This window comes from Protomyctophum bolini (assembly GCF_963924005.1).
Source record: "Protomyctophum bolini genome assembly, chromosome: 11".
In the NCBI taxonomy this organism is placed as follows: domain Eukaryota; kingdom Metazoa; phylum Chordata; class Actinopteri; order Myctophiformes; family Myctophidae; genus Protomyctophum; species Protomyctophum bolini.
The window spans coordinates 18,563,696-18,576,953 of NC_137872.1; the positions used below are offsets into that span (position 1 = coordinate 18,563,696).

Consider the following 13,258-nt stretch of genomic DNA (forward strand, 5'->3'; position numbering starts at 1 on the left):
GGACAGCAGAGTATTGGTACAACCTAAGGGCTTTCTTGGGAGAAATAATCATGTAATGTAATGTAATGTGCATCTGAGGGGGAAGGCTTAAGACATTGCTACATTACTCTCTTTAATGAATGTTCTCATCACTGGTCTGGTTTGGGGATGTTAATCGGCGTTAAGGCATTCTTTAACAGTAATTCATTGAGAATTATGAGGTTCTGTCATTAAGCAGTTTTCTGTGAATGTAATGCTGTCTGCGCGTGTGGCCGAGGAACGCATGCGCGGGGAGGTTTAATGCAAATGGGAGGTTTAATGCAAATCAAACCGAGGGTCCTTAATAATTAAAAAGGTAGAGAAACAGAGTGAAGGGCTACAGCGTCCGAGAAAGGCTGCCATACTCCTGCTGCGTGAAGTGTGGGAATCCTCAGTGTTCATTTAACTGCACAAATGGACCTGTATGGGTCCACTTGGTTCAAGTTCAACTTGTGCACTTTCAAGAATTACAGACCCCTTTAAGGGTCCAGTTGGTTCCATTTATCACACACATGCACATACCAGCATGTAGTTCCGCAGTGAACTGAACTGAACAGTTAAGTCCAGCTGCTGTGGCTTAACTAGGCAACCCAAACAGGAACATGTGAATAAGGAACTTCCTTATTGGACTAAATATTTGATTTCCCTTTTAGTTTTTTCTTTTGGAGCCTTGGCGACTAATGCAGCTCCAAATTCACTCTTTCTTTCACCATTTAAACTAGTTTGATATGGTTTTATTTGCTATTATTAGCAAAACATACTTAAACTAATAATTAAGCTGGGTAAATTCAGAGGACAAATTTCATGTTGAGTTCCAAATTTGTATTTTTTTTTCTGTCCCCCCACCCCCTAGAATATTGTGATATTTTGTTTCTTTAAAGTTACTTTGAGTATGAACATCAATGACATACTGTAGATGTGTACAGAAAGGTGTGCCCAATGTCAAGCTACACGGTCCGAACAATGGCATTTGGTCTCAAAATGAGCAAAGTTTTCAGTCTCAATGGATTCGGGGAACATCTTCATCATGGTAGCCTGTCCACTGTTACCCAGCCCGGGTTTTTACACATTTTTAATGGTAATACTTTAGGTGGCTGCCATGAATGGACAACTTTGGCAGTCCGTCAGAATGAGCTAGCCTTTATTTGGTGACGGAATTTTTAATTTGCCACCCACCCTGCTTATTATAGCGGTCTATTGAACACACTGTAGGACAAATAAGTTTAATTAGAGCGATGTCAGAATGAATTTATAGTCTGGTTAAGGGGGAAGGAGGGAAGACATTATTGTGGGTGGCTGTAGGGGAGTATAGTGCATGCCACCAGTCCTTGATGACAGAGATTTAAAGTTGCATGGTGCAATCCTTTCTTGCAACTCACAAGGATTGGGATCCGGAACCGGGACCCAACATTGACGAATCGGAAGTGTTTCCGGAGTTGGTATTTGTATTTGGACTTCACATCTGCTAGGGGTTACAATACTGGTGGTTGTCAAGCTTTTTCATTTCAAGGACCACCATAACTCTGAGAGTGTACAAAAGGGTTGGAATTTGTAAATGTTTACACACTCAGTGTTACAGACTTGTAAGGGTCCATTGGTAACCCCCTGTATAGGACCATTTAACGATTCCTATAGGCCAGGGGTTTTCAACTGATTTTGACCCAGGGACCACTTCTGACTAAGAGCAACCTGGGGACCACCACTATTGTGTCTGGTGGGCTGACCACCTGTCCTGCATCTCGCGGGACAGTCCCGAAATATCACTGCTGTCCCACGTCCCGCAAATCAAAGTTATGGGAAAAGAATTGAGCATGTGATGGCATAAGCACAAAAGACACTCAGAGGGCAGGTGTGTGAGTGTGTGTGTCTGTATTCAACTGTGATGCTCGTTTGGCATCAAGGCAATTCTGTTTCTGCACTGCACTGTCAAATAGTCCTACATCTGGCTTTTGTTCAAGCTGTTGATAACTAGGCTACATTCTGCTGTATGAAACACAACTGCAAGACCACCGAGGGTCCGCAGACCACCATTTGAAAACCCATAGGGGTTCATTTGGTTCCATTTAGTTAAGGGAACCCTTAAGGAACCGGACTTCACGTCTGCTATACAATTGCAATACAGCTGGTCCTCAAATATATGAAATCAATATTGCTCTATAGACGGTATTGAACTCTCATCTTCTATATGCATCATGTAATGGAACAGGTTCTAATCATGTTTAGTGTGTGTGCGTGTGTGTGTCTTGTCTCTCTGTCCATCCTTCATCTCTCAAGGTTATTATCACTGTGTGTGTGTATGGATTTTCTCCCCAGGGTTGCTCTTTTGCACGCTCTCCTGCTGTCTCTCTCTCTCTATCTGTCTCTCTCTCTCTCTCTCTCTCTCTCTGTCTCTCTCTCCCTCTGGTCATGCTCAGCTGGCCAGGCCATCTGCGTGAAGGCAAACAGAGAACAAGAGGAAGGGAGGGAGGATGAGGAGGAGGGTCTTGTAGGAGAAAGGAAGGAAGAAAGAAAGGCGAGGAGGAGTGGGGGAACCGTGGTGGGGGTGAAAGAAATTAGGTCTTTTTTGGGGGGTGGGTGGGGAATGGGGATGGGGGGACGTATGCATGCATTGGGTTTGGAAGGGATGAGTAAGAGATGAGCGAAGGGAGGGAGGAGAGAGGATTGGGAGGCCAGCCAGGAAGCTTGCAGCATAAAGATGATGTCTATCTTCCTTGTGTGTGTGCGGCTGTGCGCGTGCATGTAGTTTCCCTGTTCCTCACAAGAGAAATGATTGTTTTATTGTTGACAAAATATTTACTGCGTTAGTGTTATGAGCTTGTAGATCTGCTAGTTTTTCGGCTCTTACAGTAAAAAAAAGAGTGCCATTCCTAAAATTGGCGCCCTAAAAAGGCTAAAATGTTAATATCCTCACAACTATAGTCATTCAAACCTGTGGGTGTATTCAACCGGTGGATGTGTGCCCACGCAGACTTAATTTTCTCTGTCTGTCTCTCTCCATCTGTTTCTCTCTCCTGGGTTTCATCTCAGCTGTTCAACCAAGTCCTGTTCTTCTGTGTTTGTAAACTCTGCCGGGTCCAATTTCATTCTCTGTCCCTCATTATGCCAGCCATCCATGTTTTTCACAAATTCTCACTGGATTTGTATGAATGGCCTCCGGCTACGGCTGTGGCGTTTTCAGCTTCTGTCTGTCTGTCCCCACACCCGTTGAAGCTTCTGTCTGTCTGTCCCCACACCCGTTGAAGCTTCTGTCTGTCCCCACACCCGTTGAAGCGGTATCTCAAGATTTCTGCGAGGGCGTTACTTATCATCTTCCATTTTTTTGTGCCGACATCAACTTGGACTCGAGGGTGAACCACGGTCACTGTGACCTTTCAACTATTCTCATCGTCTGAAACCTCAAAAGTGTTACTTTTCGGGATTCAAAATGTGTCAGGACTGTTTTCCCCTTTCCTAATTATCATGGTGAAAAGAGCAAGACTCAGCATTATGTGCTGGTGGCGGCTACAGAGCAATTCATGCGTCTTAAACTCATGAGACAGGAATGCCAACCTATACACACACCCACCCACCCCAGCAGTGAGCTGCGAGCTGCGAGCTTGTACATCTGCTATTTCTTTAACATTTTTGAAAAACTTATTTTTTAAAGATTTGTTTTAGGCTTTTCTGCCTTTATTGATCGTTTCAGTGAAGATAGACAGGAAAGCGGGAGAGAGAGAGAGAGAAGACATGCAGCAAAGGTCGTCATGAACGGGACTTGAACACGCGACACGCTGTGAGGCCAGAGCCTATATTATGTGGCATGCGCCTGGACCACTAGCGTGTGGGTCCCAAATGTCGGTCCCCTAGTCCTCACTAGAGTTCAGCGGGTCTCCAGGTTTGTGGTCCAGCCTCTGTCTCTCCTCCGCAGCTCATGTTATTCATCTTAACAACATCCAGAAGCCTTTTTTCTACACTGCGTCTGTGCGTCAGTCCTTTTTGGGGCACAAACGTGAGAATCAGAATGTGACTTAGTTTGTATTCTCATCCATGCATACCGCACTGAAGAATTGAATCTGACTGAAAGGTTAGTTACGTGTCGTAACTTGGTGTGTGTAGTGCTAAAGCTCCTTGCCTGTGCTCTCTGGAGTGCACTAGCCCAGAAAAAGCGAGTATTTCTCGTTGGCGGGCCGGAAGCCATTTCTGTGTTTATTGATTTTTATAGTATTTTCAAAGCAATTATTCACATATTTTCCCCCCCACAACCCCATGGCAGCACAAATACTAAACAAAATCTTCAAAGAAACATTAGGAAATGTCCATAAATACAAAACAAATAAAAAATTATAATAACAACAAACACATTACATACAGTTAAACAAACAAATGCACAATGTCCCATCACAGTTTCCTACCCCCACCCCACAGCTGACTACTCCAATGAACCACTATACATCCAAAGCCTCTTCAATATCACCTCGCTTAATGAAGTCCAAAAACTTATAGAATACAGCATGTTTCTTTCTAATTACATACGTTAGTTTCTCATGTGCCAAATTGGTCGTTAAATTCCTCAGCCAAAAGCCAATCGTAGGTGCATTGACATTCTTCCAACATAGCGCAATTGAGCGTCTGGCCTGTAACAGGCAAAGGTCGCGGGAAGCCATTTCGGTGGAAAAGGCAAAACTCTAACCATATTGCACAAATGTGCCACATTATATTATACATTATGTGATACCGTTTCACACATTTCTCTCCTCCTGGAACCGGGCCCTTACTGCTCCATGTTTTTTGTACACTTTGAGTCAGAGTTACAGACCTGTAAGGGTCCATTTGCAACCCCCTTGGAATCGTTAAGGAATCGGACCGTTAAGAGATTCATTGTTAGCAACCGGAATCGTTTTCTTGATCGCATGACGTTAATTCTCCCTTCCCTCTTCTCGTTCACACGTACTACTAACCAGGGGCATCTTTCTCTGTATCTGATCTGTCCTGTGATTCCATAACTGCGGAATACACAACTGAAAATGTCCCCCCGCGGGATCAATATAGATGCTCCATCCATCTCTCTCTTTCTTCCACTGCATGTCATCACCACTGACCCCCACTAACTTGTGTTTGAGTTGGTGACTTCATTCTGTCCTAACTAACACCGTGACTCACTTTCCCCCTAGGGGGGGACGTACCAATTTGTTGCCTCGGCCATAAAGTCACGACGCACAATATTCCCTTTGTCCCCCTTCCTGCCTGCCCCCCCTCGAAGCATCTCATGACCCAGTTTGAACGGTCCCACTCGTCTGGAGAATGTCAGTCTTCTCTACGTAACTCCTTGGAAGTGTGTCATGACACTGTGTGTGTGTGATCATTCATCGTACTCGGCCATCGGGCATGAAACATTGTATCTGTTTCAACTTCATATGTTTGTTGTATGCCTTACTTCGTCATCATACAAGAGTGACACGTGAAAGTAGTGAAAATAGCCAATTTACAAGCACGTTGTGAGCTGATCAATTTGGTTCCGTTATCCTCCAGAAAGTAAAGGTTTTAGACATGAAGTTTGCTATCGTCTCTGGTTGGTTCCATTTGTCGGGTGTAGACCTCATATGTCCAACATTTTACGTTACTTTTCAAATTCCAAAGCATAAAAAGTAGCTGATCTACAAGTTCAATTTGAGCTTGTAGATCTGCTACGTATGACGCTTTAGGCTGTAGTATGATCAAGTAGGGCATTAACTTAAGATAAAACACAAAAAGTGAAAAACTAATATAGAGATAAGGTTTCCACCCCACATTGAGTGACGTTATGTTGTGTTCTGTATATGTACTGTACTGTATGTCCTCCAGGGCTGTTGCAGTAGCTCTATATTTTCCTGGACAGTAGTACGGTACGGTACATCCTGTTCCCTATATGCCCCATATCTCCCCCTGCAAAACCTCATCATGTTTGCAAATGATCTCAGCTTCATAACAAACATATCGTCTGCCTGCCATTCGGGCAAAAAGCTTGTATCTCCATATTTAATTTGTATATATGTATATTTTTTTCTCCATAACAGAAGAATGCCCTAGTTCATGTTCATTCGCATGCATGTTGGCCTCGCGCAAAAGTAGTGGACGATGCTCCTGTCGTGAGCTAAGCTTGTAAATCTGCTATTTATTTATCTTTCTTTCTTTTATATAATAATGGCATGCCCGAAATAGGAAGGCCAGGTTGAAAGATGTTCACTGTCTGTGGGTTATATAAATAAACAAATGAAAAGTACTAACAAGATTTTGTGATTAATAAATACACTGGATCCATTGGAACGCAGTTTTTATTTATTTATTTATTTTACCGGCAACTAATGGCTTTGGACATACAAGGTTTCCTTGTTTGTGTGCGTGTGAGACTGTGTGTGTGTGACTGACTGTGTGTGTGTGTGTGTGTGTGTGTGTGCGCGTCCTCAGCAGATAGGTGTAAGCCATGACATTTATCTGATCCTGCATAGCCACGTCTGCCGACCCGCTGCTCTCCTGTCTGGTCTTGTTCTGTGATTTGACTGACTGCTCCGCTAAATTCCCTGCCGTCTCTCTCGTCTCCTCGTTTGCCTGACTCCATGCTCTCGTCTCTCCTGCAGATCATCGTGTGTCCTCCGGTGAGCCCGTTAGCCGTGCGTTCCCAGCAGCCCAGCGAGCGTCCAGTCGCCCAGTCAACACGCTCCGCAGAGACGGACGGCACGCCACCGCTATCCTCCAGGCCACATGAAGCCGGACGGAGTCGCCACGGCCGCAATGGAGCCAATGGAGGTGATGCAGACCATCTAAAACCATGTTGTTTTAGACCCCAAATTTGGTTCCATTTGTACACTCTCATAGTTAGACCTGTAAGGGTCCATTTGGTTCCATTTGTACGCACGGTTACAGACCTGTAAGGGTCCATTTGGTTCCATTTGTACACTCAGACTTACAGACTTGTGAGGGTTCATTTGGTTCCATTTGTACACACAGTTTCAGACCTGTAATGGTCCATTTGGTTCCATACACATAGATTTACAGACCTGTAAGGGTAATTTGGTTTCATTTCTACACTCTCAAAGTTATGGGGGTCCTTGAAATTAAAAAGTTTGAGAACACTGGCACTACATTTCATTTCAAGTTCCTTTTGGATAAGAGCGTCTGCTAAATGCCTACATTGTCATTGTAAACTGCAGGTGTTAGACTCCAACGCAGCCAACGAGGTGGGAGGCGGTCCTGATCAGCAGGAGGGGCATGGCCAGGGCGAGGGGGAGGTGTCCGCGGCCCAGGTGGCGGAACCTCCTCAGCAAGCACCGCCGGCCTCCGAGGCCATCAATGACCCCAAGGCGGACCCCAAGGCCAAGGTGCCGGCCGGCAAGACCGCCGCTGGCGCCAAGACCAAGCCCGCCGTTGGCCCCGGCGCGGCCAAGCCCGGCTCGAGACCCAACACGGGCCCGGGCCGCCTCGCCAACGGCGTGTCCAAGCCCCAGACCAACGGAGTGGCCAAGAAGACCGCCGGCGCCGCTGACAAAAAGAGCTCCTCCGCTACCACCGCCACTGCTGCCGCCAGGAAGCCAGCAAGCTCGGCTCCGCCTTCCAGGACAGCTGGCACCGCCCCCAAGGGCGCAGAGAAGAAGCCCGCCGGGCTCAGCCGGCCCGCTACCGCCCCGACCACCAACGGCGCCGTCAAGACGGCGGCCAAGAAAACGGTGCCTGCACCTGCTAACGCCACCAAAGCTAGCGCCACCACAGCAGCGGCCAAAAAGCCTGCCGGTAAGCCAGGGAAATGACACACAGAGGAAGACCACAGTCATTTCATTTTAATAGTATATACCGTTGCTGTCGGGCACAAACCTTGATCATACTAACGATGTCATACAAAAGCATTAAAAGTAGCAGATCTACAACCTTGCAAATAATGCGGTGCGAAACAATGTGTTTTTAGATTACATACATCTGCTACCTTTGAATCCTGAAAAGCAACAGTTGTGGACATTGCGTTTCCACCCAACAGATGCGATATATATATATATATATATATATATATATATAGTTAACCAACATGAACACTAGCGGACGCCCACGTCAAGTGAGCATTCTTAGCGAAAAAGAAATCTGCTATTTTCCCTATTCGATGTACAATAAAATATATAGGATTTAATGGTTAAAGGAACACATTGTGCACTGTACAAACTTTAGTATAAAATGTGGTGGATAAATAATCTTTATTATAAACGTTGAGTCGTACATATACTACACCCGGCCAGCCATAGCTCATGAGTTAGAATCAGAATAAGTAACTTTATTGTCACCTCACGGGTTTTCAGGCGTAAAGAAGTGGCTAAATGTTTTTTTCGTATGTAGTTTTAAGGAAAAATGTGGAGAATGGAAATGGACCCATAAAGGTTCCATTTGTACACTCTCAGAACCATGAAATTAAAACGGTTTGAGAACCATTGGTCTCAAAACGTCTAACGTGCCAGTGACATAGTAAGAGCATGAGGTAAAAAAAAGAAGAAAAGAAAGGTTAGACATGCTAGACTGACCGTGCCGCAGCTATGTGTGTACTGCGTGTACGTTTGCCCTACATCCCCAGGACATGTGAAGGAACCGTGTCATGATTCATGCATTCATGTATGAGAGAGCTATACTGTATAGAATGGCTGTTCTTTCTGTGTTCTTTGTCCTGTAGCTTTGTTCACAGCACTCACCTTTTTTTTCGCACCCCCTTGCACTTCTTCTCCTCGCCCCTCTCCTCTCTCCAGCTCCTAGGCCTGTCTCTACAGCTCCCACCAAGCCCAGTACCACCACCTCAACCAAGCCCCCCGCTTCCAAGACGACAAGGTGGGTCTGACATTGGTGTTAGTATAGGGCTCCGAGCCCCTCGCTAGCTCGTGCACAACACACTTACACCCGTGCTACATGAAAATAGAAATACAAACTTTACGATAGATGAGCAATTGTGCAGGATAAACTGAGCATCACAAAGCTCCCCAGTGGTAAGTGAAGGGCGTGTAACTCGGCCACAGGTTCAGGAAGGTCTCTATTTAAGAGAAAACACCCCTGTAAGAGATAGTGAGAGAGAGAGACCACCCCCCAGGGCCCCAGAGGCAGAAGTAGCTTCACATCCAAAGTCAACACAGACCCTGGGAGCAATGCTTCCTGGGAGTTTACGCAGTCAAATCCTTATTCCTTATCCTTATTTTAATGACTACAATTGAATCTGTGTTGGAGAGTATGTTAATACAATATAACTAGTGCAAGGTCTCTGTCGGTCTATGTCCAAAACTGTTACAGGATTCAAATTCAGAAGTAGCAGAACCGCAAGCTTGTAGATTTGATGCTTCTGTGTGATGCTGGAGTATCAAGTGGTGTGTTAATTTACGAAAAAGACACAAGGTTAAAACGTATAGAGATAAGATGTTTCAACAACTAGTAGCCTCCATTGTGCAGTGGTTGGAGGAGGTGGTCTCCTACTGTTCCACTTACATCCCGGTGTCTGGTAGGACACCTACTGATTGACAAGTAGTACTGCCTGGAGCTCATATCAGACTCAGAAAGATAGAGAGAGAGCTGTATTGCCCAAAAGTGCATTGATGATAGTCTCCCTTGACAACATCAGGTAGTCTTCCAGGCATACTCAATTACGCAGTGTGTGTGTGTGTGTGTGTGTGTGTGTGTGTGTGTGTGTGTGTGTGTGTGTGTGTGTGTGTGTGTGTGTGTGTGTGTGTGTGTGTGTGTGTGTGTGTGTGTGTGTGTGTGTGTGTGTGTGTGTGTGTGTGTGTGTGTGTGTGTGTGTGTGTGTGTGTGTGTGTGTGTGTGTGTGTGTGTGTGTGTGTGTGTGTGTGTGTGTGTGTGTGTGTGTGTGTGTGTGTGTGTGTGTGTGTGTGTGTGTGTGTGTGTGTGTGTGTGCGAAAGAATTGTGCCTTGATGGAGCCATAAATCTCCTCTTCTTAATCTCTTTAATTAGATTTAGGCCCTTTCCCTTCCTGCTGCCATGCATTCATTCATGGTTGGTATCAGATGAGCAGCACACACACACACACACACCCCGAATGAGTCAGTCTTGGTTGAGTGCACCACACACAGCCAACTGACACACACGCTCACTCATAGCCCACACACACTGGATGTTCCACTTAGTAGAATTGCAAAGCAAATTCAGACTCTCTCCCAAAGCGACAGCCATCTAATTACACTATAAAATCGTCTGTGTTAATTTAGCTAGGAGTCCTATACACGGGTCCATTTGGTTGCATACCATTTGAGATGGAAATTAAATTAGTGTGTGGCCATGTTAAAGACAGGAGTTGCTACAGAGTTGTCGCGTTGCTTTAACACTCTGTAGACCTACACTATATACACAGAGTACTCTAGCCTAATAGTCCATACCCGTCGTTTCCACCATAGTTATAAATAGACGTCACCGAGAGGAATGGACATGGTGGCCGAAAGTATGTACTGCAGCTCCAGCGGCACTGGGCCATACATGAACGCGTCGTGAGCCAATGCACAACGGCGGCGGCGCTCGTTCATGACTCACTCGCACACGCACGCACAGTGCTCGTTTATGTTTTCGGCCCGGCACGTTCACATATGGCCCAATTCCAACCCAGAATGCAACCCGACGAAGGGATGAAAACGACCTCATGCGCTGGGTGAGCAATTCAATGCAAGTGGATGGGTGGAGAACTCTGGTGACATATCTATATTATTTATAACTCTATGGTTTCCACCCACCGTCCTTCCGGGCTGTGGGACTGCAACGACTACAGATCCCATTGCCCACGAGGACTGTTCGTTAAAGCGATAATAAACCGTGTCAATTTGGGAGAAGTGAAAAATTGGCTTCGTCACTCTATTTACTATCTTTTACGTCTGTGTGCAAGTTGATTGTTCAACCCACTGAGGAACATGATTCCAGACAGAGGTTTCAGAGCTATAGCAGGACGTAGGATAGCATGCATATCGTTGCTGTCGGGCCAAAACGTCCCGCATGTCGGACTAATGCTCCGTCGGAATTACCATCAGATCCCGAAATAGCCATCTACCCATGCTTTAAACGAGTATTTTTGCACACCTAATAAAAATTAGGTCTCATTTGCGGTTTTTTTAGGGCAACGTAGTATAATCGCTATATTACACTCGGGTATGCTTTTGCTTTACTGTGATTATTGGCACTTCAGTGATGCTTGCTTCCTGACCGCATCACTGGCGTGCCAATAATCACGGTAAAGCACACACTCGAGTGTAATATTGCTTAAATCCGTAACGCGTCCGTACAGCACTGAAAGCAAGCTGGCAGAGCCTACTGTCTGGTTGTCTAGTACACATTGTCTCTGACACTGACTGACAACTCCATCCACTTCAACTCCATACTCCATCCCCATCAATTCAGCTGCCACTGGGTAATCCCCCCCCCCCCCCACCATAACTTGATTTGAAACGAACAATAAATACATGAACCGCGACTAGCAAACGGAACATTCTGAATAGGCCATCACAAGAATAATGGAGACGGTTAAACAATTATTGCTTTTATTACTGTCAAACTGGAGAACCCGTCGACAATTGTTTTGTCAGCACATTTTAACATCCCCAAATGGAATTGTACACGATATGACACACACACACACACACACACACACACACACACACACACACACACACACTTTTGTTATCATGCTCTCCCCTTGAGAATTGCCCCAAAAATTCAATTAAGGCTGGCATCTCCGGGACGTACTTGCACTCTGTCAGATACCGATATCCCTGTCTAGCTAATGTCTAGTACTCTAGTCTGTCAAGCCAGACAACCATCCCACAACCATTCCAATGCTACATAGAAAGGCTAACTACGTCAACTGAAAGCCAAGACACGGAAGCTGTCATTTCCATTCACACAAATATATTTTAAAATATCTTTGAAATATATTTAGAAATTTCCACTTCTGCCAAGCAGCAAGCTATACATGTGTACTAGTAGGCTAATTTGATTTAGGACAAATTTGACTAATTGATTGAAAACGGACTAAATGGAGGTGGTGTGGGGAGGCAAGACATCCGCTGTAGTTTTCTTCGCATTTCCAGCACGGTATGACGGAAGGATTTGAGAATCATTTGAGCCGACTAGTCGGGATCCAGAGGAATCTGAGGAACCCGATCCAACATTGAGGAACCGGTTCCATCACATTTGGAGCCGTTTCCGGGTTTTATCACACTGTCAGAGCTGTCGGAGCATTAAGGAAACCGTAAGAGGGAATCGTTAAGGAACCAGAATCCTAAAGGTTCCCAACCCTCTGTAGTCACGATTATTGTGTGGGTGTGTGTGAGTGTGAGTGAGCGAGAGGCCTAGTCGCTTATTTTGGGCTTGTTTTTTTGGCGCTTGTTTTCGTAGACCGAGCCGCTTGTTTCTGTTGGGGACCAGTCAGTCATCGGCTTGGAAAATAATGGGGACTTTTCTGCATGCCATGCCACCCTTTTTCTTTTACTGCCATGTTGACAGTGGCTTTTAATGGTTTGACACGCTTTGTAGGAGTTTCACCAGAGCCAGCTAACGTCAGTCAATTTGTTGGCAGAAACAAAAGCTGAAAATAACACGTCTATTAATGAGCACTGGCAACCGTTCAGTGTAAAAGCCAAATGTACTGTATGCTACTCTGTAGCACCACAATGCCTGCCACACAACCAGTGATTTACAAGCTAATTTGAGGCCAACCACAATGATGTTATAATCAGAATGTCATTGTGTCTGAACTAAGGGCATTAATTATGGTTTATTTTGTTTTGTAGTTGTGTACTGTAATATCGCTCTGTCTGTCTCTGTGTCAGTCTCCCTCTTTCCCCCATGTGTGCCTGTCGGAGACGTTTGTTGTGTGTGTGTGTGTGTGTGTGTGTGTGTGTCTCTTCCGTTTGAAGCTGCTTGCACTCGGTACACAGGCAAACCCTCCAGTGTGATTGGTAGACAGTCCAACTGGTGTTAGAACACCGTGTTCCTACTTGAATGCCTAGGAGACTGTGTGTGTGTGTGTCCTGTAAAGATCAGCTATCGGTTATTTTCTTAGCGATTACATCGCATTGTCGATTAGTAATTAAACACATATTTATATTTTTTATGAATCAATGAACCACCCTTTCACACACCAGTATTTCTAAAACGATCTACAAACTCACTGATATTGAAATGTTTTGAACATTTTCATCTATAATTGCATGCCCCAAATACTTGCTGTACTACGTTCTTCATAGTTTATTTTTATTTGAACACAAATCT

The 13,258-nt window shown here is 45.1% G+C and overlaps 1 protein-coding gene across 4 annotated transcripts in view; it reads left to right on the forward strand.

Annotated features, from left to right (window-relative positions):
• prr36b (proline rich 36b) overlaps positions 1–13,258 on the forward strand; it is a 58,001-nt gene that overhangs the window by 25,264 nt on the left and 19,479 nt on the right. For all 4 annotated transcript variants that reach the window (XM_080776726.1, XM_080776727.1, XM_080776724.1 and 1 more), the window contains exons 2-4: positions 6,612–6,780; positions 7,185–7,761; positions 8,754–8,832. In XM_080776726.1, coding sequence (XP_080632852.1) covers positions 6,736–6,780; positions 7,185–7,761; positions 8,754–8,832 — 701 coding nt within the window. In that variant the 5' untranslated portion in view covers positions 6,612–6,735. The remainder of the gene's footprint in view (positions 1–6,611; positions 6,781–7,184; positions 7,762–8,753; positions 8,833–13,258) is intronic.